Source organism: Borostomias antarcticus, assembly GCF_949987555.1.
Source record: "Borostomias antarcticus genome assembly, chromosome: 19".
Taxonomy (NCBI): Eukaryota; Metazoa; Chordata; class Actinopteri; order Stomiiformes; family Stomiidae; genus Borostomias; species Borostomias antarcticus.
Genome location: NC_140252.1, coordinates 3,603,479 through 3,627,341, shown reverse-complemented (window position 1 = coordinate 3,627,341; position 23,863 = coordinate 3,603,479). Strand labels below are relative to the sequence as shown.

General features: G+C 49.4%; 4 protein-coding genes and 1 pseudogene across 5 annotated transcripts; 3 read left to right on the top strand and 2 right to left on the bottom strand.

Annotated features, from left to right (window-relative positions):
* Nucleotides 1-874: 874 nt before the first annotated feature.
* On the top strand, nt 875-1,504 carry LOC311321790 (histone H1-like; the record flags this gene model as incomplete). Its single annotated transcript, XM_084453806.1, has 1 exon — nt 875-1,504. One exon carries the CDS (start codon nt 875-877, stop codon nt 1,502-1,504), a length of 630 nt encoding a protein of 209 aa, XP_084309932.1.
* A 1,191-nt stretch (nt 1,505-2,695) lies between these two features.
* Nucleotides 2,696-3,082, bottom strand: LOC311321844 (histone H2A-like; the record flags this gene model as incomplete). The annotated part of the gene is made up of 1 exon (XM_084453859.1): nt 2,696-3,082. One exon carries the CDS (start codon nt 3,080-3,082, stop codon nt 2,696-2,698), a length of 387 nt encoding a protein of 128 aa, XP_084309985.1.
* A 272-nt stretch (nt 3,083-3,354) lies between these two features.
* LOC311321819 (histone H3.2) lies at nt 3,355-3,765 on the top strand (the record flags this gene model as incomplete). The annotated part of the gene is made up of 1 exon (XM_084453834.1): nt 3,355-3,765. One exon carries the CDS (start codon nt 3,355-3,357, stop codon nt 3,763-3,765), a length of 411 nt encoding a protein of 136 aa, XP_084309960.1.
* Nucleotides 3,766-6,325: 2,560 nt separating this feature from the next.
* Nucleotides 6,326-7,402, top strand: LOC311321576 (putative nuclease HARBI1; the record flags this gene model as incomplete). The annotated part of the gene is made up of 1 exon (XM_084453571.1): nt 6,326-7,402. The coding sequence occupies one exon, from the start codon at nt 6,326-6,328 to the stop codon at nt 7,400-7,402; it is 1,077 nt and encodes a 358-aa protein (XP_084309697.1).
* A 15,726-nt stretch (nt 7,403-23,128) lies between these two features.
* LOC311321798 (histone H1-like) lies at nt 23,129-23,748 on the bottom strand (annotated as a pseudogene). The gene has a single exon. The product of its transcript is annotated as a histone H1-like (transcript).
* Nucleotides 23,749-23,863: the final 115 nt, after the last annotated feature.

Here is a 23,863-nt window from a genome sequence, read left to right as displayed (position 1 = left end):
TTTTTCTCCAGAAGATTCTTTCCAAGTCAAGACAAAAAGATACGACATCATCAAATTCAGTAAAAAGAAAACGACGCGTGTGTTGTCATGGTTGCTTGTCACTTTTTGCAATCCTATGTAACGCAGCCGGTGCGTCTCAGGTCACTTCACTGCATAGGCTACCAACCAAACGAGGACATTGCCCCAGACGAGAGGTGTAATAGGCGACAGAAAGTCCAAAAAGACCAGGCGGAGTCATTCTGCTGGGAATCCAAATGTGAATCACCCAGGGAGGGCGAAAGGTAGCCTACACACACGGGCAGACACCAGCAAGATAGGGACCAGGTCTCCGCCCCAGTTTCAACGCTGTGCTTTACGCACCCCAAAAGAGACCCCGTTTAAAAACATCGGCACCACTTCTGTGTACCCTAAATCATTTTAGCCCCTTGCCAGACAACTTGGCCCACTGGGCAACGATTTCTTTCCATAATCGCAAGCACTTTTAGACATTTTAGGAGTCAAATGCCACTGGAAACCTAGTGCGCACGGCTCCATCCGAGAGATCAACGGCGGTGTTTTTACCCGGTCGCGAATAAACAGACGAGGCCGCCGCTACCCAAACCACTTTATTTCGAACGACAAATAGGCTGCTCGCTGTCACATTCGCTTTCGGACTTGTGCTCCACTCCAACTTTGATTTTTAGCCCTTTATACACCAGGAGAAAACACAGGAGGAACATCATTTTGGTAACCGAGCGCTCCTCGGTGGTGGAGCTGAGTCCACACGGTTCTCATGGCGCGTTTAAGGCCAACCCCTCGCAGCGTCGAGGACTCACAGTCAGCAGGACCGACATACAGTACGTGTGTGATACCGCAGAGCAAACTCAAGATAGACATGGCAGAAGTCGCCCCAGCTCCCGCAGCCGCCGCTCCGGCCAAGGCACCCAAGAAGAAGGCAGCAGCCAAGCCCAAGAAAGTGGGACCCAGCGTCGGCGAGATGATCGTCACGGCTGTTTCCGCCTCCAAGGAGAGGAGCGGTGTCTCCCTGGCAGCGCTCAAGAAGGCACTGGCTGCCGGCGGCTACGACGTGGAGAAGAACAACTCCCGCGTCAAGATCGCCGTCAAGAGCCTCGTCACCAAGGGCACTTTGGTACAGACCAAAGGAACTGGCGCCTCCGGTTCTTTCAAGATCAACAAAGCAGCCGAGGCGAAGGTAAAGAAGCCAGCTACGAAGCCCGCCGCCCCGAAGGTCAAGAAGGTAGCCGCCAAGAAGCCCGCTGCAGCCAAGAAGCCCAAAAAGGTCGTGGCTAAGAAGCCTGCAGCTGCAAAGAAATCTCCCAAGAAAGCCAAGAAGCCCGCAGCTAAGAAGGTGGCAAAGAGCCCCAAAAAGGCCAAGAAGCCCGCGACACCCAAAAAAGCCCCAGCCAAGAGCCCCAAGAAGGCCGTCAAGCCCAAGGCCGTCAAGCCCAAAGCTGCCAAGCCCAAGGCTGCCAAGGCGAAGAAGGCAGCCCCCAAGAAGAAGTAAACGTCTTTTTTCTGTCCTCTTTTCTATTACAAAGGCTCTTTTAAGAGCCACCCACCCATCCATAAAAGCGCATCTCCATGTATGGCCACCGGATTCACGCGGGCGCACACCCAACCATAATAATTCCGATATAAAGCACTTAATCTAATGGTACTGAAAACGTGCTGCACACGCTGGTGTTTCATTATAATACACTTCCACAGCACTGGTAATGGGAGGCTATGAATTTACTACTACTACTACTACTACTACTACTGTAGGGTAAAACTCATTATCTGATGCATGTTAATGCTCAACTGGCGTGCACGGGGATCAGATGGACACGTAGTTTATTCAACATTGTCTTTTTGGCGCCTGAAATGAGAGGAGTAGTGAGAGATCGGCGGAGCAGCGCAGGCCGTGGGCGCGTTCGTAAGGATCAGGACTGCGCAGTCGATGATCAGAGCTGATCGCCGCCATGCTGTGACCCTTTGCATTGTGGCCAAATTCCGTCCCGACTCGCTCCAACGTGATTCGTACTTTGTTGGGTTATACATTATTAAAATTACAAATTCAAATAATTAGTAAAAAGTTATTTTGAGAAACGCCCATAGACATGCATGCATTCTCTCTAAGTCTAAAGCGACGTACAATGTTTTGAGTTGGGGTTAAGTGGCACAGCGGTAGGTACGAAATTGTTTTATTTGTTGGTCTTTACAGGTCAAACAATCATTGTAGTTTGATGGTGTGCATGACACCAGGGAAAGGAGGGAGTAGTTAATAGTAGCCCTGTTGCTCTTTTCTGTCCATTATTGTATAAGTCTACGAGGAGATCAAGCTATTTATAAAGGGACGTCTAATTATTAGGGAGGACAAACTAGGTCATTCATGCAGCACACTTCATACACAGGCAACACGAAGCGTTTCAATTAAACACGTTTTAAATTAAAACCACCAAGAGAAATACAACTATGCCCAATAACGGTATTACATGCTGTAAAACCTGCAGCCGGCAACGTCCGTGGAATAACTAAGCGAATGTGCCTCAACTCGGGAGGTGGCCCACGTAGTCGCAGATAACGGAGAACACGAGGATGATGGAAACGCATTCCAGAGGACAATGGAAATACACTTTGCGCTTTTAAGGATAGAAGTGGGTGGCTCTTAAAAGAGCCTTTGGGATTATTGGGAGAATTCACGTCAGTGGCCACTTCACTTGGCTTTGACAGCCTTCTCGGTCTTCTTGGGGAGAAGCACTGCCTGGATGTTGGGCAGCACGCCGCCCTGGGCGATCGTCACGCCTCCGAGAAGTTTGTTGAGCTCCTCGTCGTTGCGGACAGCCAGCTGGAGGTGACGGGGGATGATACGAGTCTTCTTGTTGTCGCGAGCAGCGTTGCCGGCCAACTCCAGGATTTCAGCAGTCAGGTACTCGAGCACAGCGGCCAGGTAGACCGGTGCACCGGCTCCCACACGCTGGGCATAGTTGCCCTTACGGAGAAGTCTGTGAACACGACCCACCGGGAACTGGAGACCGGCGCGAGATGATCGGGTCTTGGCCTTGGCCCTTGCTTTGCCTCCTGTTTTCCCCCTTCCGCTCATTTTCAGTATAGAAGTATTTTAGAAACCGAGTGCTGTGATAGAACGGCGGTAGGAGTTTTATACCATGCGTAAAGTGGCGCTCTTTTGCCTTTGTCGCCTTAGCCAATCCCAGGCTCCATGTCAATGTCCAATGGGGAGACAGAGGCGATAGCCAGCCAATGATGTCGCACAGAGAGGCTGTCCAATCAGCGCACGGCAGCGGGCGTTATAAAAAAGGCACATTACGTTCTTGAAAGCTTAAAGTTCGATTCTCGGAGCAGAAAGCTGAGATTATGGCCAGAACCAAGCAGACCGCCCGCAAATCCACCGGTGGCAAAGCCCCGAGGAAGCAGCTCGCCACCAAGGCGGCTCGTAAGAGCGCACCCGCCACCGGTGGTGTGAAGAAGCCCCATCGTTACAGGCCCGGCACAGTAGCCCTGAGAGAGATCCGTCGTTACCAGAAGTCTACCGAGCTGTTGATCCGCAAGTTGCCCTTCCAGCGCCTGGTGAGGGAAATCGCTCAAGACTTCAAGACCGACTTGCGCTTCCAGAGCTCTGCTGTGATGGCCCTGCAGGAGGCCAGCGAGGCATACCTAGTCGGCCTCTTCGAGGACACCAACCTGTGCGCCATTCACGCCAAGAGGGTGACCATCATGCCTAAGGACATCCAGTTGGCCCGCCGCATTCGCGGAGAACGCGCCTAAAGTCTGAGTTGCTTTATCATTTCAACATCCCCCAAAGGCTCTTTTAAGAGCCACCTCATTATCTCTAATAATGAAGCCAATGTGTTCCTATTGTAAGCTTTACAGTGTAGTGCGTCCTAATAGGTGTAGTTTGGACTGCTAGTTCAACTACACTGTCCATTCACCGTCTTGACATCCACGTATACAATGCAATTATTTTTGTACATTGACCTTACGCCCAGCCATGGATTTCAGCTTGTACTGCCTTTTTTGACACCCAAGAAGAGAACTTGCAACTTTGTGAAAGTCAGAGTTTAGTCCCTTCCAGCATTTGGTTGCAGCCTCAGAAAGTATGAACGTAGTTTCAAAATGGTTTATTCAAACACTAGTAACATGCTTTGTTTAGCGTATGAGGTGGTTTAAACAATTGAATAGCCGTTCAATCTATTTGAACGTGATAGGAAAACCAGAGCAAAGTGAGATTAAGGTTGATTTTTGTCTTTTTTCTCCTGCGTTGTGGTATGTTACAGGTGGACTATTTAAGTGTTTTTGAAAAAACATACATAATACCACAAAGTGGGAAAAAAGTCACAAAGAACAAAAAAGCCCTTTAGCTCCCTCTAGTGGCTATAGTTAAACCAACTTACATTCTGGTACAGATATGGTATGGATTTCCATCAACTATATATTTTGACTGTGGCGCCTGTCTTTACCTGTCTTTTGGCAACCCCTATGTCTTCTCCTCATTTGGATAGTTGAGAACAGATTGAAGCAAACCTAAGACGGACCTCCATCCTGTCAGTCACAGTGTGAAATAGTACTGTATCCCTCCACGGTTCCCTCAGGTCAAATGGGAGCTGAAGGAGGTGGATGTTGATGGTCCCCAGTCCCCAGCCCAGTAGGTTCAGCTGCAGCACCACAACACCAGTGGCACACACATTTTTAATCCATACATACAGTTCACCTGTGTATTTACATGGAACCCATATATTGTATTGCATATTATATCAACCTAAACCTATTTCATGTCGCTTGAATGTGGCTGTTGTAACAGTGCAATTTCCCCTCTGGAATTAATGAAGTACCTGCCTGCCTGCTGAAGGTCCAGAAACAGCAGTAGGGCCGATATTCAGTTCCAGTTGATATGAGCAGAGGCTATTAGGTAAACACCTCCAACACCAACGTGGATGATAAGTGCACCAATATTTCTACTTGTTTCCTCTCACCCTCCGGATCCCATTTCACCCTGATTCACATTTAGGGGCCACAATATGTAGTTAGTCAGCCTCACTAATTGAAAAAGGAAAAAAGCCTCAATTGGGTCCATGTCTTTTGTATGGGGGTTGTCGTGCATTGGCTACACAAACCAAATGATAAACCTACCAATATCAATCACATATATTTTGAATCGGAAAATGGACTACTGTTAAATCAGTTGTCTCTGCAGTACCCCTGTACAGGGGTCCGAGACCTGCCCTCCTGTAACGGGAACTTACCAGCCAATGAAATGCTTAGCAGTGGCTGGTGTGGGGTTCAAACCTACAACCCTGAGATTGAGCCCCATGCCTGACTGAGTTAACCAAGAGCCCAAACATGGAAGACAGCAAATATTTTATAATCACAATGACAGAAAGTGGGAATAGACCAAAAACCCTTAGGTGTGTCTACAACATTTATTTTGTCTATAGACCAAAGGCCCACGGGTCAAAATAATGATCACATTTGCCTCATGAGTGGAGACATTTTCTGCAGTACATTTAGTTGTTAACAGTTCTGGCCGCGTTTCCCAGAGGCATCGTTAAGGCATCGTAGCGCTACGTGCTTCTTAAGAACGTCGTTAGCTCCACCTCTAGGTGGCGATGCGTTTCCCAGAACCTTCTTAAGCCAAGGTATACCTTGGCTACGAAGGCTCTGGGAAACAGCTCCACCCAAGGTACATCGTAAATCGCCCTTACGATGTACCTTCCGAAGATACATCGTTAGCCTTCCTTGGAGCCGAAGCGCTGTTTTTCCAGAGCCTTCTTAGCCAAGGTATACCACAGCCAAGGGATACGTTACGAAGGGCGGTCGGACCCCATCGTTAGCTGTACCTTGGCGATGCGCTCCGTTCATCCCGTTATAGTTTTAGCTCGATTCGAGCGAAATTACACTTTGAAAAAGGAGAGTTGCAATACAGCGCACATCTATCTATCCTACCTGCGCTATTCACATCATTAGTGTACACAAAATACAAAGAACTTGAATGATGAACAAAATGTTATGGCGCCTACAGAACACATCATGGAAATGTTGTTTTGACTACTTTTATTGAGGCAAACGACATATAGGGACTATCCATAGCCTAATATAATCAACTCTGTGAACAACAACAACATTTTCCCATGTAAAGGGATAATCAAGATGACATGGCTTGTCTGGCTGTCATCATACTATGTCAGATAGTCTACCGAAATATATCCTGGCGAATTGATTCACCCACTTAGACCCACAGTAGGGTAGCCACAGGTGGAATTGATCTCATCAATCAGAGTTCCCTTCTATTTAAGTGTGTCACAAGCAACTCGTGCTTCAGGTAGACATCATGGCTGCATTGCAAAGGATCATTGTGCTCAACCAAAGGAACCAACGGCGACGCCGTCCGCGTAGCGATTTGGTTCATGTGAACCATCACATCCGCACAAATCTCTGCCCTCTGGATGTCCTCTCGGACCGTGCCATCATAGCCAAGTACCGGCTGCCACGTGCGGAAATCCAGAGCCTGCTGGAGATTGTGCGACCCCACATCACCAGGGCCACCAGGTGCAACTTCGCCCTCAGCCCTGAGGTACAGCTCCTGGCAGCCCTACTGTTCTATGCCGTGGGCAGTTTCCTGAAGGTGGTGGGAGATGGACTGGGGCTGAGTAAGGCTTCGGTGTCCCGGAGCGTGGAGGCTGTCACTAATGTCCTCGTGCGTCATGCGCGCACGCATCTCAGTATGCCGGCGACGAGGGAGGACACACTGGCGCGACACCTGGCGTTCCACGCCGTGGCGGGCATCCCCCAGGTGATTGGCCTCGTGGATGGGACCCTGATCCTTTTCACCAACCCGTCCATGTGGGACCAGGCCTTCATCTGCCGGAAGGGGTACCCGGCCATAAACACTCAAGTGGTAGTGGACCACAACAGGCTGTTTATGGACGTCGTCGCCAAGTGGCCAGGCAGCACCCACGACAGCTTCATCTGGGCCAACTCGGGTGTGGGACAGAAGGCTGCCAGAGGGGAGTATGGTAGGGGTGTGTTCCTTGGGGACAGTGGCTACCCTCTCCGAACCCACCTCATCACCCCTGTGGCGGATCCCCTGACCCCAGCTGAGCGGGACTTCAACTCCGCCCACGGCCGCACCAGGAGCCTGGTGGAGCGCACCATTGGCCGGTGGAAACATCTGTTCCGGTGCATCCATCGGTCTTCAGGGGGGCTGAAGTTAAGACCTGCGAAGTGTTGCGCTGTCATCGTGGTCACAGCAATGCTGCACAACATCCGAGCAGGTCTGATGGCGGCGGAGGAGGAGGAGGAGGATGGTGATGATGACGACGGCGGTGACATCCCTCTGCCTGAGCGTGCAGCCCTTTACAACGCGGGTTTCCAAGCCAGGCAGGACCTCATCAACATTTTTGCCTGATTCCCCTCCCCCCCCCCCCCCCCCCCCAGGTGTGCCTCCATGACCTCGAAGGCTATACCGGCGGGGGGGTAACCCCCCAGCAGGTGCAACCATGCCGGGCAGGCTTCGGGATAGAGGTCCCTCCCATGTGTTGCTACCTTGTCGTGGTGGGAAGGCTTGTGTGTCTCCATGACCATGAAGGCTATACCGGCGGGGGGGGTCACCCCCCCAGCAGGTTCAACCATGCCGGGCAGGTTTCAGGTAGAGGCCAGACGAAAAGCAACACCTGGCCCTCCAGGTTGGGGGTTGGGCGTGGGGCTAACAACCCCACCCCGGAAAATGACAACCTGTTCCAGCATTTACACCAAACACATCTTGAATCTTAAGAATAAAATATGTTTGGACCCAAGTTACTTATTCTCTATTGGTCTTTCTTCTAATGGTGTGTCATACTTTGAAATGTGACTAGCAGAAGATATGCTTTTCCAATGCAGGTAAATGTTAATGATTCTGTGTACCAAGACATTTTGGACTAGTGCATGCTTCCTACTTTGTGGGGACAGTTTGGGGTAGGCCCTTTCCTGTTCCAGCATGCGGTTCCCAGGTGCACAAAGCAAGGTCAATCAAGGCATGGTTGGGTGAGGTTGGTGAGGAAGAACTTGACTGGCCCATAGAACACCTTTGGGAGGAACTATGACGGAGACTGTGAGCTAGGCCCTCTCATCCAACATCAGTGTCTGACCTTAAATGCTTGAATGGATGAATAGCCCAAGATTCTCACAGACACACTCCAGAATATTGTAGAAAGCAGGGGGACCAACTCCATACTGATGTCTATTAAGAATGGGATGTCAGGAAAGTTCCTGTAGGTGGAATGTGTAGGTGGCCCAATGCTGTTGGCCTCAGTGTACTTTGCTAACAGATTCCCAGTGTTTAGTGATGTTACAAATGTTTGGTTGTCATATTGGGTGCCTTCTTCCAAAGGTCTACTGTTGTAATGTGGCAAGAAATGACAAATATACAGGAAGAAGGGAATTAGTTTCATATCGTTTGGGAAAGAACATGGGCAGGTTTGTCCTTCAGACAGACACACTTTTGTCCTTCACAGTACTACACATCATTAGAAGTAAGAGCAGTAGAGAATTAGTAACTTGGGTTCAGACATATTTTATTCTTGAGATTCAAGATGTGTTTGGTGTAAATGCTGGAACAGGTTGTCCTTTTCCGGGGTGGGGTTGTTAGCCCCACGCCCAACTCCCAACCTGGAGGGCCAGGTGTTGCTTTTCGTCTGGCCTCTACCTGAAACCTGCCCGGCATGGTTGAACCTGCTGGGGGGGTGACCCCCCCCCCGCAGGTATAGCCTTCATGGTCATGGAGACACACAAGCCTTCCCACCACGACAAGGTAGCAACACATAGGAAGGACCTCTACCCCGAAGCCTGCCCGGCATGGTTGCACCTGCTGGGGGATTACCCCCCCGCCGGTATAGCCTTCAAGGTCATGGAGGATGAGTGGTGTGGTGAGTGCATGTGGTGTGAGTGTGCAGTGGTGGGTGGGTGGGGTGTGGTGAGTGTGTGTAGTGTGAGTATGTAGTGTGGTGGGTGGGTGGGGTGTGGTTAGTGTGTGCAGTGTGCCTCAGGCCTCTGGATCATCTGCAAGGGAGGGGAAATAATTTAGCGACATTGAATGGAATGCATGCAGAATGGGAATAGACAGTGTACAAGATACACACTTAGCCTACCTGGGGTTGGCAAGATGATGGGCATGGAGATGGAGGACCGCTGGAACTGTGCCTCCGCAAGGGCCTGCTTCCTGAGCTGCAGTTCCAGCCTCTCACGCTGGAGCTGCAGCATCTCCCGCCGGTAGCTGGCGGTGGCCGCCAGCTGGTAGTGCTGCAGCTGCAGCCTCTCACGATGGTAGCTGGCGGTGTCCGACAGCAGGTCCCGCTCCACAGTCAGCCTCTGCCTCTCCACCTCCAGGAGCCCCGCACTGCAGTCGCAGAGCACGCCTCCCACGCGTGTCTGCGACCTGGCAAGGCCCCCTCGCATCCGTGGGGTGTGGCCGCCCCTCACGGGGGTGGGGGCATCACGGGGGGTGTGGGAGGTGTGGGGAGAGCGCGAGCGCGTGGGGCACTCGGAGTCTGGGGTGTCCTCTCCAGAGGAGTGGGAGGGTTGGGGTGACTCAGCTGAGCAGTGGGAGGATAGGGGAGACTCAGCTGAGCAGTGGGAGGGGTGGGGTGACCGGATGTTGAAGGGGCCCTCCGCAGCGTCCACATCAATGCCTCCAGTGATGCCTTGGGAGGCTGTGGGGCCGATGATTGCCAGCGCCTTCTCCTCTTCCGGGGTGAGGGGAGGCACGGTGTTCTGGCCACCACCTGTCCTCCCCGCACCGCTGCACCCCGACTCTTGGCCAGGCTGGCAAAATCTTGCCACTTCTTCCGGATGACTGTCCACGCCCTGGGTGGGCCGGGAGTGGATGCAGCCATCTGCGTCGCAATGCTGGTCCAGGCGGCCCTTTTCAGCTGGTTGGCATTGGCGGTGCGGAAGCCGCCAAAAGAACCGCCTTCCGCTCCCCCACCTCATCCAGCATGATGGTCATCTCCTCCTTGCTGAAGGGTATCGCCCGTCTTCTTATCCTCGTTTCTGCCATGTCGCTCAATGTGTTCAATTACCCTTGGTTTTTTATAGACCGCGTGCGCCCACACCGGTGCGTGATAAAGTAAATTAGTCATCGTAACCGCGTGGATTCTAACATGGGAATGCTACTGACACAGGTGCTATTCATATGAGCATTAAACCTTAGTTTGTGTGATGATTAAATTGGTGTTCATTTTGCAATCATCACTGCCTATTCATGTATTTTTTCATGCGCTTTCAAGACATCCCAGACGAGGCTTATATGACCCGATCCGATCCATGTTATTGCTGGTATATTAACTTTGATGCAATAGTAGGCTATGCATTGTGACTATCACGCGGGCTCACCTTGACTCTTAGATATATTCGCAGATTAGCTTCGGGAGCAGGACTTCCTTTTTGGTAATATTAGGCTGCAATGACAATGATTTACACAACACGTATTATATTGTCACGTCATTTCAGTGACTTTACGAATGGCCATCGATGTGTGCGGCATCGATTCATTCTTTTTTCAGCACCGCGCCCAGGGACAGCTCCTCTAACGATGTATCTTGGGACGGACCTAACGATGTATCTTCACGCGCACGCTAAGGGATAGTCTGGGAAACACTCGTAGGAAAAACTGTCCCTTCGCCAAGGTATACCTTGAGAAGCGTCGTAGTGCGGAGAACTTCGGCAAATCTGGGAAACGCGGCCCTGGAATGTTCAGCCAGTAGCCGCCGAGCACCGCTTCACTGGGAGAGGGTGCGTCTTTCTCCAGCTGCAGCTGGTCTACATAACCATCCCCCTCGCTCCCGCCTCCCGGTCTCCCGCTGGAGAAATATACTGTAACCATTACCGGTGAACCCATACACACATCAGGTGCCACAAATATGGCAGGCAGTTTCTGTATAGTTAACGCTTATAGTCACAATATATTATCCGTAACGTTATTTGGTGGGTGGTCGCCTGGTCGGTACTGCTAGCTATGTTAGCTAGACTAAGGTTATATACACACTCCCATCTGCAACAAACTACATAGCTAATGTTAGCTATAATTCCTCCTAAGATTACATATAATTAATCATAGCTGACATTACCACATAAATGTCAAGACACATATTTTGTATATTAACGTAGCAGTGTATTTTACTATTGCTTACGTTACCTAGCTAACGTTATAACGTTAATTAGCTATAAGCACACAAGGCAGCGGTGTCGGCACCAAAGGTTGATGCGACAGGAGGAGAATGGAGGCCGGGGAGGGAGATGGTTGGCTCCGCCGAATTCACCAGGACCAGTCGTGAGTCCGTGAAACCCAAAAGCCTCATATTATTGCAGAAGCTTTCGGGAGTGAAATGTTTGCTGCAGAGGCGGGCGCTAGCGGTGACAGACTCCTCTGTAACACCATGGCTCTTCAAAAATGCTAACCATTTGCTTCTCATTTCAGCTTTACTCGGGAGTTGAAAGAAGGAGACCTTATCATCCCATTCCTGCTGGCATCCAGGAAGGATGCATTTTCGTTTAGTTTTATGCATAGGCATTGCTAACTAAGAAAAACTAGCTAATTCTAGACTGCTGGTTAAAACTAGCTAATTCTAGACTCAAGATTGAGCAGGAGAACCGAAGATTCAAATCCGTTCTAGCTTTATATAGTGTTAGGGCGGGGATATGCTAAGAACACCGCTCTACGTCAACAAGTACCATTTTAAGCCCGCCCAGAAAATCCAGAAATCAAAACTGGTCAAAAACACAAAACTGGTCTAACTTCACAATTCAGTACTACACATGGTTCATCCCATTTTTACATGTTATCAGCAATGCATCACTAACACATAGAATGTGTTTTCAAGCAAATCTCTGATTTTGGTTAACTGGGACTTTAACAGAAACAAGACAGCCACGCACATAGGCCAGGCTGGACCTGGCCTGGTTGAGGACGTGCTGCTTGAAGGGTTGGGCTGAGGTAGGAGGTTCTATCTAGTGGGGCTCCACCCAGGCAGAAAAATGCGCCTACTGTGTTCAATCACATCCGCATTCATGACATAATAAACACGCCACACTTCTGGAGTAAAGCAGATAGACTAAGTGTGAAAAATGTCAGGCCGCGGTAAGGGAGGAAAAGGACTCGGCAAGGGAGGCGCCAAACGCCATCGCAAGGTTCTTCGTGACAACATCCAGGGCATCACCAAGCCTGCGATCCGTCGTCTGGCTCGTCGTGGTGGCGTGAAGCGTATTTCTGGCCTGATCTACGAAGAAACCCGCGGTGTTCTGAAGGTGTTCCTGGAGAACGTCCTGTCTTTATATATTGTCAGACAGATATCCTGGCGAATTGATTAATCCAATGAGGCCATCTAGATGAATAGTCAAATATCCTCACACACGCTCCAGAATATTGTAGAAAGCCTTCCCAGAACAGTGGAGGCTGTTATAGCTGCACAGGGGGGACCAACTCCATATGATGCCTATTCATTTAGAATGGGATGTCATGAAAGTTGTGATGTGTAGGTGACCCAATATTATTATAGTGAACTTTGCTAACAGATTCACAGTATTTAGTGATCTTACAAATGCTGTTTGTTATATTGTGTGCCTTCTCCAAAACCTCTACTGTTGTAATGTGGAAAGAAACAACAAATATACAGGATAAAGGGAACTTGTTTAATATTGGTTGGGAAAAAACATGGGCAGGTTTGTTCTTCAGACCTTTGTCCTGTAACAGGCTGTCTTTTTCAGGGGTGGGGTTGTTAGACCCATGCCCAACCCCCAACCTGGAGGGCCAGTTGTTGCTTTTCGTCTGGCCTCTACCCTGAACCTGCCCGGCATGGTTGAACCTGCTGGGGGGTGACCCCCCTCCAATATAGCCTTCATGGTCATGGAGGCACACAAGCCTTCCCATCACGACAAGGTAGCAACACGTAGGAAGGATGAGTGGTGTGGTGAGTGTATGTAGTGTGTGTGCGCAGTGTTCTGTAGTGGGTGGGCAGTGTGTGGTAAGTGTATGTAGTGTGTGTGGTGAGTGTGTGCAGTGTGTGTGGTAAGTGTATGTAGTGTGTGTGGTGAGTGTGTGTAGTGTGTGTGGTAAGTGTATGTAGTGTGTGTGGTGAGTGTGTGCAGTGTGTCTCAGGCATCTGCATCATCTGCAAGGGAGGAAAATTCAATTAGCGACATTGAATGGAATGCATGCAGTGTGGGAAAAGACAGAGTATACAAAATATACACTTGGCCTACCTGGAGTTGGCAGAATGATGGGCACTGATATGGAGGGCCACACAAACTGTGCCTCCGCTAGGGCCTGCTGCCTGTTCTGGAGGTCCAGCCTCTCACGCTGCACACCCAGCCGCTGCCTCCCCACCTCCAGGAGCTCCTCGCTGCAGTCGCACCTCGCATCCGTGGTGTTCAGCTGACTCTCTCGGGGGGAGGGGGACGGGGACGTCATGGGGTGTGTGGGGGGAGAGCGTGTCGACGGGGTGGAGCAGTCTGACTGCGCTGGGGTCTCCCCCCGGCTTTTGGCCTGACTGGCGAAGTCCTGCCATTTCTTGCTGACGACTGTCCACTCCCTGGGTGGCCCAGGAGTGGAAGCAGCCATCCGCGCTGAAATGCGGATGTCTGTTAACTACGCATACTGTGGTGTGTGTGTGTGTGTGTGTGTGTGTGTGTGTGTGTGTGTGTGTGTGTGTGTGTGTGTAGGAACTACAGCGTGGTGAACGTGTTGTGTGTGTGTGTGTGTACGCATACAGCCTTCTTCAATGGGCTATATGCACAACTCCAGTAGGCTACTTCCTGAAATTAGACATGCTTCTTTATTTCCTGTCTTGGCGTGAGAGGCAGCTGAACACTACGGATGCGAGGTGCGACTGCAGCGAGGAGCTCCTGGAGGTGGGGAGGCAGAGGCTGGGTGTGCAGCGTGAGAGGCTGGACCTCCAGAACAGGCAGCAGGCCCTAGCGGAGGCACAGTTTGTGTGGCCCTCCATATCAGTGCCCATCATTCTGCCAACTCCAGGTAGGCCAAGTGTATATTTTGTATACTCTGTCTATTCCCACACTGCATGCATTCCATTCAATGTCGCTAATTGAATTTTCCTCCCTTGCAGATGATGCAGATGCCTGAGACACACTGCACACACTCACCACACACACTACATACACTTACCACACACTGCCCACCCACTACAGTACACTGTGCACACACACACTACATACACTCACCACACCACTCATCCTTCCTACGTGTTGCTACCTTGTCGTGATGGGAAGGCTTGTGTGCCTCCATGACCATGAAGGCTATACTGGTGGGGGGTCACCCCCCAGCAGGTTCAACCATGCCGGGCAGGTTCAGGGTAGAGGCCAGACGAAAAGCAACAACTGGCCCTCCAGGTTGGGGGTTGGGCATGGGTCTAACAACCCCACCCCGGAAAAAGACAGCCTGTTACAGGACAAAAGTCTGAAGAACAAACCTGCCCATGTTTTTTCCCAACCAATATTAAACAAGTTCCCTTTATCCTGTATATTTGTAGTTTCTTGCCACATTACAACAGTAGAGGTTTTGAAGAAGGCACACAATATAACAAACAGCATTTGTAAGATCACTAAATACTGTGAATCTGTTAGCAAAGTACACTATAAGGACAACAGTATTGGGCCACCTACACATTACACCTCTAGCAACTTTCATGACATCCCATTCTAAATGAATAGGCATCATATGGAGTTGGTCCCCCCTGTGCAGCTATAACAGCCTCCACTGTTCTGGGAAGGCTTTCTACAATATTCTGGAGCGTGTGTGAGGATATTTGACTATTCATCTAGATGGCCTCATTGGATTAATCAATTCGCCAGGATATCTGTCTGACAATATATAAAGACAGCCAGGAAAGCCATGTCATCAAATTATCCCTTTACATAAGAAAATGTTGTTGTTCACAGAGTGGATTATATTAGGCTATGGATAGTCTGTATATGTTGCTTGGCTCAATAAAAGTTTTAAAAACAACATTCCCATGATGTGTTCTGTAGGCTCCATAACATTATTTTCATCATTCAAGTTAATTGTATTTTGTGTACACTAATGATGTGAATCGCGCAGGTAGGATAGATAGATGTGCGCTGTATTGCAACTCTCCTTTTTCAAAGTGTAATTTTGCTCTAATCGAGCTAAAACTATAACGGGATGAACGGAGCGCATCGCCAAGGTACACTAACGATGGGGTCTGACCGCCCTTCGTAACGTATCCCTTGGCTGTGGTATACCTTGGCTAAGAAGGCTCTGGGAAACAGCGCTTCGGCTCCAAGGAAGGCTAACGATGTATCTTCGGAAGGTACATCGTAAGGGCGATTTACGATGTACCTTGGGTGGAGCTGTTTCCCAGAGCCTTCGTAGCCAAGGTATACCTTGGCTTAAGAAGGTTCTGGGAAACGCATCGCCACCTAGAGGTGGAGCTAACGACGTTCTTAAGAAGCACGTAGCGCTACGATGCCTTAACGATGCCTCTGGGAAACGCGGCCCTGACCTGTCTCCGGCGCTGGCACAGCGTAAACGAAGTGTCTGGCTATGCGAGACTAGTCAGTTAGTGACATGTTTGTGACAGCAGCACCATCTCCAACTCCAGGAGGTTGATGTGGCGCCGTTCTCCTGTGAAGCGGTTGGAAAGAGGTTGTGCTGGAGATCGCGGGATCAGATCGAGGAACCTGCCGTAGTTCAACTTGGCCCTGACCGCCACCGGACAGCTGAGAAACTCTGCTGCCCTGGCCCAAGGCGGGCCATCCTCGAAAGGGAGATGAAAAATCCCCGTTGGGAGTTCCATGTCCCTGAACAGCGTAAGGATGAATGCCATTCCTGTCAAGAAGCACTTCATTCATAAAAAGAGGAAGTGAGTCTACACCGTCCGCATTGCTAATAAGCCGTCGTTGCCATGAGTGTTGCCATGCCCCGCCTTCTCATTTGCATGATCTGTCAAGGTGCCGTCTTTCGCAGACCGACTAGACGGGACATGAGAGGCGGGCAGTGATTTCTTACCAACATCACACAAAGCGGCTAGGCGAAAACCATGTGACTGGTGCATGTTGTGAGATGTCCCAGCCCGAGGCTCAGTAAACATGGAAGTATTCTCACTGACCGGTGAGCGTGAAACCTCTCTACCTGTCGAACACACAGGGAGAGGCTCGAACGCTCGGCCCGAATGAACGAACGCCGTCTGGGGGTCTAGCGCATCTTTTTCGCCATTAAACCCCGCCAGCGGTCGGTCCCGAGAAAACTCCGAACAGGGCAGTAGGTCTACAGCCATAGCACTTGAGCACTTGGCCTGGGCGCACACATCCCCTCTGTTAAAAACCCAAACGGTCTGTTTAGAACAGGGGCGGCGAGACCTGCCGTGTTCAAATCTGACTTTCTCACCGACGACCCGGCGGCACTAGCCGAATATATTACATTCGCTGAACTGGCGAGAGCTGCGCACGTCACGTCTGCTTTCCTAGCAGGAAAAGATTCCGCAGCTCGAACCGGTTTTCCAGCAGCGGCGAGACCTGCCGTGGTCAATTCCGACTTATTCACGGAAGACCCGGTGGCTCTAGCCGAATATATTACATCAGCTGAGCCGGCGAGCCCCGCGTGAGTCACGTCTGCTTTAGCAGGAAAAGACTGCGTCTCGAGCCGGTCTTTTAGCTGCAGCGAGACCTGCCGTGGTCAATTCTGACTCTTTCACAGAAGACCCAGCGGCTCTAGCCAAGAACATTACATTACGTGGTAAGGATAAGCAAAATGTGTGTGAAATTAATCTGGGGAAACAACAGAGAAGTAACAAAAAGGTTTTTAATATACAAAAGTGTGAAAAATGGAGGACTCGGTGCTGTCGATGTTGGTGCGAAGTTAAATGTAGCCTTCTGCAAAAACATCTCAAAAGGCATATCCCAAAAGGCCACCTGGGTGGGAGAGGTGAATAAGTGGCAAAGGTTAAGGGGTAAACGCAGGGAGTCCCAGCCTTATCATGTACTGGCTTATGGTGATTTTTTTCACAAATATAAAGACCTTAATATTAACTGGATCACACAGTCAAATAAGGTGATTTATAACAGTATTACCGAATACCTCTATGGTGGGCCTAATATTTTTAAAGACTGCTCACAGGAGCAAAGTGAACGTCTGGCGGAGATCCTGAACTCTGAACACATCTCCGGAGCAGTGAGGGACGTTATGTGGCTCACTGTTAACGGCAGACTGCCTGCGAGAAACGTGGTCAAATGGAGCTGTAATGTTAAGACCACAAGATGTCCGATGCCAACCAGCAACATAGAAAAAGAAACCATTGGGCATCTTCTTATAGATTGTGATAGATCCAAAACAATATGGCAAAAAATGAGCGACATAGGATTAAAGGTACCATGCCATAGAAGCACCTTATAACAACTTCGACAGCACTGAAGAAACCCATTTATTATTTTGGTTATGTATTTGTATAACTGTTTTTAAAATATGGAAAACACGTTGTAAAATGACAACGGACAATATTTTTATTGATGCTGACGAGGTCTTCAGGAGTATACGGACTGAACTAAGAAGGAGAACCATGGATCTAAGGAAAGCATCTCCAGAACTGAACTGGTCACTCCTAAAACTGTGATGAGCTTAAATGCTGACAGGCCAACTGAAGCCTGAGAAGACCTAGTCTATTTCTAGCAGCCTTGATTTTCTAGTAGGCCTATTCACTTTCTTGTAAATAACCTTTATTTGTCTATCTGCTATAGGCTATGCTGTAATATGTGTAAATGTGTATATTGTGTCGGCATTGCCAAGTTGTGAATAACCTGAATGTAGCATTAAATTTACCTAATCAAATTAAATATACCACGGACTGCGTGGCCAGCGAAAAACTTTTGTTGGCCAAGGACAGGGTTGTCTTGTCCTTGATGTCCTGCATGAGAGGCTTCCTGGCCGAGCCCAAGGCGGAGGAACCAGGCACCAGGACCACTGCGATGTCGGGTTCCAGGGGAGGAGAGCCGATAGCTGCCAAATCAGTCCAGCCAGTTACCCTCGTAGCTCTGCTGAACTGGCGAAGCGGACCTCTGATCGCCAACGGCCGCTCCCATTCAGCCTCGATGAACGCCTCCAGGTTGGGCATAGCCGGCAGAAGATCAGGAGCAGGCTGGGAGGGATGCCCGTAGCAGACGGAGCTCTGCCTCTGGTACGGGGATGCCAAGGTGTTGCGCGGCTCTCTCCAGCAGCCCGGGCAGCTCGCGGTCGAAGGAACCCTGCCCCGGAAAGGAGAAGCCACTAGCTGTAGAGAGAGAGACCCTCGTCTGCCTCGAAGAGCTCTTCCTCATCATCCGTAGGCGGGAGGGAGGGCATCGGGGCAGTTGTTGCGGCGGCACGCCGATGTCCTCGCCGTCGACCGCGCCGACCAGCTGGACCAGACCTTCAGTCTCCAGCGTCGGCGGAGCGAATAAATGCGCCCGGAGCATCCTCTCCATGGGGTCCAGGAGGGAGCAGATCTCGGAGGTGGAGGACGGAGCCAGACCTGCTCTGACGTGCTGCGGCCCCAGACAGCGGAAGCAGAGGCCCCAGACAGCGGAAGCAGAGGTGGTGTCCCACGTCGCTGTAGCGGGAGCCGCAGACACAAAAACGATCCGGTGGATCAATCGGCGCCGGCAGGGGGTCATCGAAGGACACCGCCGGCTCCGCTTAGGTCCGCTGGGTAGACAATTTCTATTCTTGATCTTTCTTCTTTCAGTACAATGCGAGCTGAACATTTTGAAGGAGCAGATGTGCGGGGGAAGCCCGCTTATACACCGGGTGCACCGGACCTGGTTGGACACAGGTGCGTGTATGTTTTCTTCTTCAGTCAATATGGCTAGCTGGGTTTCGCTAGCCAATAGGAGCTAGCCCTGTGGAAATAGAGCGAGGGGTTTTATTCTCATTACTTCCTCGTTCCCAAAAAGACAGGCGGTGTCCGGCCGGGGTCAGCTCTATGTTCCCACAGCCCATTGGTCCCACATTACTAAGATAAGACTTTTTTTTTTTTTTTTTCAAAATTAGGCCCAATGGTCCCACACAAGTCGGTCTTGAAGTCTTGAGCGATTTCCCTCACCAGGCGCTGGAAGGGCAACTTGCGGATCAACAGCTCGGTAGACTTCTGGTAACGACGGATCTCTCTCAGGGCTACTGTGCCGGGCCTGTAACGATGAGGCTTCTTCACACCGCCGGTGGCGGATGCGCTCTTACGAGCCGCCTTGGTGGCGAGCTGCTTCCTCGGGGCTTTGCCACCGGTGGATTTGCGGGCGGTCTGCTTGGTTCTGGCCATGATCTCAGCTTTCCTTCTCCGCGAGTCGAAGTAAAAGCTTTCAAGAGGGTAATGTGCCTTTTTTATAACGCCTGCTGCCGTGCGCTGATTGGACAGCCTATCTGTGCGACTTCATTGGCTGGCTATCGCCTCTGTCTCCCCATTGGACATTGACATGGAGCCTGGGATTGGCTAAGGCGACAAAGGCAAAAGAGCGCCACTTTACGCAAGGTATAAAAATCCTACCACCGTTGTATCACAGCACTCGGTTTCTAAAATACTTCGATAGTGAAAATGAGCGGAAGGGGGAAAACAGGAGGCAAAGCAAGGGCCAAGGCCAAGACCCGATCATCTCGCGCCGGTCTCCAGTTCCCGGTGGGTCGTGTTCACAGACTTCTCCGTAAGGGCAACTATGCCCAGCGTGTGGGAGCCGGTGCACCGGTCTACCTGGCCGCTGTGCTCGAGAACCTGACTGCTGAAATCCTGGAGTTGGCCGGCAACGCTGCCCTCGACAACAAGAAGACTCGTATCATCCCCGTCACCTCCAGCTGGCTGTCCGCAACGACGAGGAGCTCAACAAACTTCTCGGAGGCGTGACGATCGCCCAGGGCGGCGTGCTGCCCAACATCCAGGCAGTGCTTCTCCCCAAGAAGACCGAGAAGGCTGTCAAAGCCAAGTGAAGTCGCCACTGACGTGAATTCTCCCAACAATCCCAAAGGCTCTTTTAAGAGCCACCCACTTCAATCTATAAATGCGAAAAGTGTATTTCCATTGTCCTTTATGATTTCATCACCCTCTCGTCTCTTGCTCCGTTACTTAGTCCTAAGACGTGCCTTTATAACTCAACTTAATATCGTTCAGGCTGATGCAATTTATGCACACATTTTTAAGTTAAGACACGTCTTTGGATTGTTTAAAAAAAGAGCAACAGGCTTCGCATGTTACACCGCGTTATTAGGAATGGCTGTATTTCTCAATTATGCTGTGATTGTTTTAATTAAAAAAAATATATATTATTATAACCCAGATGGTTTAGACAGTATGAATGGATGGATGGATAACTTATAAATCTAACCTATGCAACCTAAATAACATAAATCTAACCTATGCAATATAGGGTTAGTGAAACAAACATGTATATTTACATTTTATTTCTGAAACATTCCTGATAATATTCTTATTTACTTTGATATATTTTAGCATTCCCACATACCATTATTAGTTTATCTAGTCAATTGGACTGGGTAATATAGTTCCACTGGTGGAGGACGTTATCTGGCCGACGCGCACGGATACTTTTTCTCTTGTAAGACAGATTTGGCAAGGAAGAAAAACTCCGGTTGAGAGAGAGCTATTTGAGTAGAGAAAAGTAATATATCTTTTGTATTCTTTCAAAAAGTCAATTCTATTGAGTGAAATCGCTGCACAAGACCGATCTGGGGACACGGACAACCTGTTGTGCTGTGAGAACTGCATTTTGGTATGTGTTTAATCGAGCTTTAGCCGCGTTAGCATAAATGCTAACGCTAGCATTGCTAATGGAGTTTAGCTGTGTATTTGTGTATTCGTTAGCATCGATGCTAACGCTAGCATAGCTAATCATATGAAGACCGGCTAGAACTGCTAATGGGGTTTAGCTGTGTATATTAGTGTCACAAACGTCTACAGCCTAGCCTGTTAGTCAATCCAATTACATGTTTTGTTTAGTCATTGTTATTTAAGTTGTTTTGGGTGATTGAAGATTGAGCATTTTATTGCTATTTCTGCCTAGCTAGAACAATGGCTGCAGGCTGTAGAGCTCCACTGTAGCTGCGCACGTGGAATAATTTCCCACTCATGTTATTTAGGTGCTGGCTACTTCATGCCAATTGTAATGTTATCCTGTAGAGGGAAGAATATCATTGTTGTTTTGTTATTAATACTTTATCTAATTCCTGTTGATATTCTGTAATTAATAGAGTATTTAGAGTATTAGAGTATGTACTGGAATGTCATTTTGTATGTTTTGTACGTTCTTATTTGCTATTAGTTAAATAGCTTATTGCTCTGACCTTACCTATTTTAGGTCAGGTTTTTTGGGAGACCATTGATTAGATTTGGAGAACAGTATTGGATGGCGAGCCGCCCAGCATTGAACTCAACCGGCGAAGAAAATCTGCATGCAAACGCCGAGGGATTGATCTGATCTCAGAGGTTCTGTACCACCTGCCAGCCTACAGTACGGTAGGACTGGTGTCATCGTCATCAGACCTCGAGGACCCTGTCAGTGGACACCCACTGCCATTGCTGAAACTGAAACTGACACTGACTACCACGAAAGGAGACTGACACCGACTAATATTCCAATTTCTTTATTGGGCACTACATCTGTAATTGCTTTAATGCAAATTTCTTTTTCTTCTTTTACTTACCCGGGTAAGCTGTGAAAAAAGTGCACTAATTGTTAATCATCTTGATTGCTACTACATTTTTCTTATCCCATTAAACGGAGTGTGTATACTCCAAAGGGGTTTAATTGTGTGTGTGTTCCTTCTGCAGGTGCATTGTTGACCTGGCTCTGTAGTCGAATCCTAGGTTCTTCTGATCTTCTTATCTCATTATTATTAGTATACCCATTTCATATAGCATATTCCTTAGATTAAATATAAGTAACTTCTCCTGATTAGGGTTACATAATAGTAATTGAATCGGTTCGTGTTGCCTTTGTGTATTAAGTGCGCTGCATGAATGACACGTTTGTGATGCCTGTATGTCCTCCCTAATAAATAGACGTCCCTTTATAAATGTCTTGATCTCCTGATAGACCTCCATCCTGTACGAAATAATGGACAGAAAAGAGTGACAGCTCTATCCCAAACAGGCCCAACAGACTACTACTATTAGGGCTACTATTAGCCTACTTCCTTCTTTGCCTGGTGTCATGCACACCATGAGCTGCACGCTTGAACACAATGATCCCGTTTGATCTGTAAAAGACCAACAAATAAAATATCTTACCTACCGCTGTGTAACATAACCCCAACTATAGCTCAAAACATTGTACGTCGCTTTAGATAAATTGCCTGCTAAATAATCCAATTGCATACGGAGACCAGGAACTACACGGTCAGACACTGGTCCCTTTTGAGTTGAAAATTCAGCCCTCTGCAATACAGACGGATACAGGTGAAATTAGCATAGGGTCACATGGCTCAAGTCTTGTTTATGCCTTAATCTCAGGCCACTTACATTACCATCAGAGGGCCCAGAGAGAATTAATGCATAACTATGGGCGTTTCTCAAAAGGCCTTTTTACTATTTATTTTAATTTGTAATTTCAATAACTTATTAAACAAAGTTCAATACTCTCTTAGATAAAGTACTTATCATGCTGGACCGAGTCGGACGTTATTTAGCCACAATGCAAGGGCCACACCATGGCGGCGATAGGCACTGATCATGGACTGCTGCAGTCTGATCCTTACGAACGAGCCCAGCTGCCCACGGCCAGCGCCTGTCCCCCACTCTATTACTCCTCATTTCATGCGGTGAAAAGACAAATGTTGAATAAACTAAGCGTCGATCTGAGCCCTATGTACAGTTGACCATGCACACGCACGTTTTATCCTACAGTTGAAATCCCTAGCCTCCCCTTATCAGTGCTGTTAAAGTGTATTATAACGAAACATGAGCGAGTGTAGAACAAATGTTCAGCACCTTGAGATTGTCTCACAGTTAAGTGCTTTATAAAGGAAGTATTACTGTTGTGCGTGCGCCCGCGTGAATCCGATGGCCATACATGGCGATGCGCTTTTATGGAGAGTGGTGGGTGGCTCTTAAAAGAGCCTTTGTAATGGTACAGAGGACGGAAAGAACTCTTACTTCTTCTTGGGTGCTGCCTTCTTAGCCTTGGCAGCCTTGGGCTTGGCAGCTTGGGCTTGACGGCCTTCTTGGGGCTCTTGGCTGGGGCTTTTTTGGGTGCCGCAGGCTTCTTGGCCCTTTTGGGGCTCTTTGCCACCTTCTTAGCTGCCGCTGCGGGCTTCTTGACTTTCTTGGGAGATTTCTTGGCAGCTGCAGGCTTCTTAGCCACGGCCTTTTTGGGCTGCTTGGCTGCAGCGGGCTTCTTGGCGGCTACCTTCTTGACCTTCGGGGCGGCGGGCTTCTTAGCTGGCTTCTTTGCCTGCGTCTCGGTGGCCTTGTTGATCTTGAAAGAACCGGAGGCGCCAGTTCCTTTGGTCTGTACCAAAGTGCCCTTGGTGACGAGGCTCTTGACAGCGATCTTGACGCGGGAGTTGTTCTTCTCCACGTCGTAGCCGCCGGCAGCCAGGGCCTTCTTGAGCGCTGCCAGGGAGACACCGCTCCTCTCCTTGGAGGCGGAAACAGCCGTGACGATCATCTCGCCGACGCTGGGTCCCACTTTCTTGGGCTTGGCTGCTGCCTTCTTCTTGGGTGCCTTGGCCGGAGCAGCGGCGGCAGGAGCTGGGGCGACTTCTGCCATGTCTATCTTGAGTTTGCTCTTCGGCATCACACACGTACTGTATGTCGGTCCTGCTGACTGTGAGTCCTCGACGCTGCGAGGGGTTGGCCTTAAACGCGCCATGAGAACCGTGTGG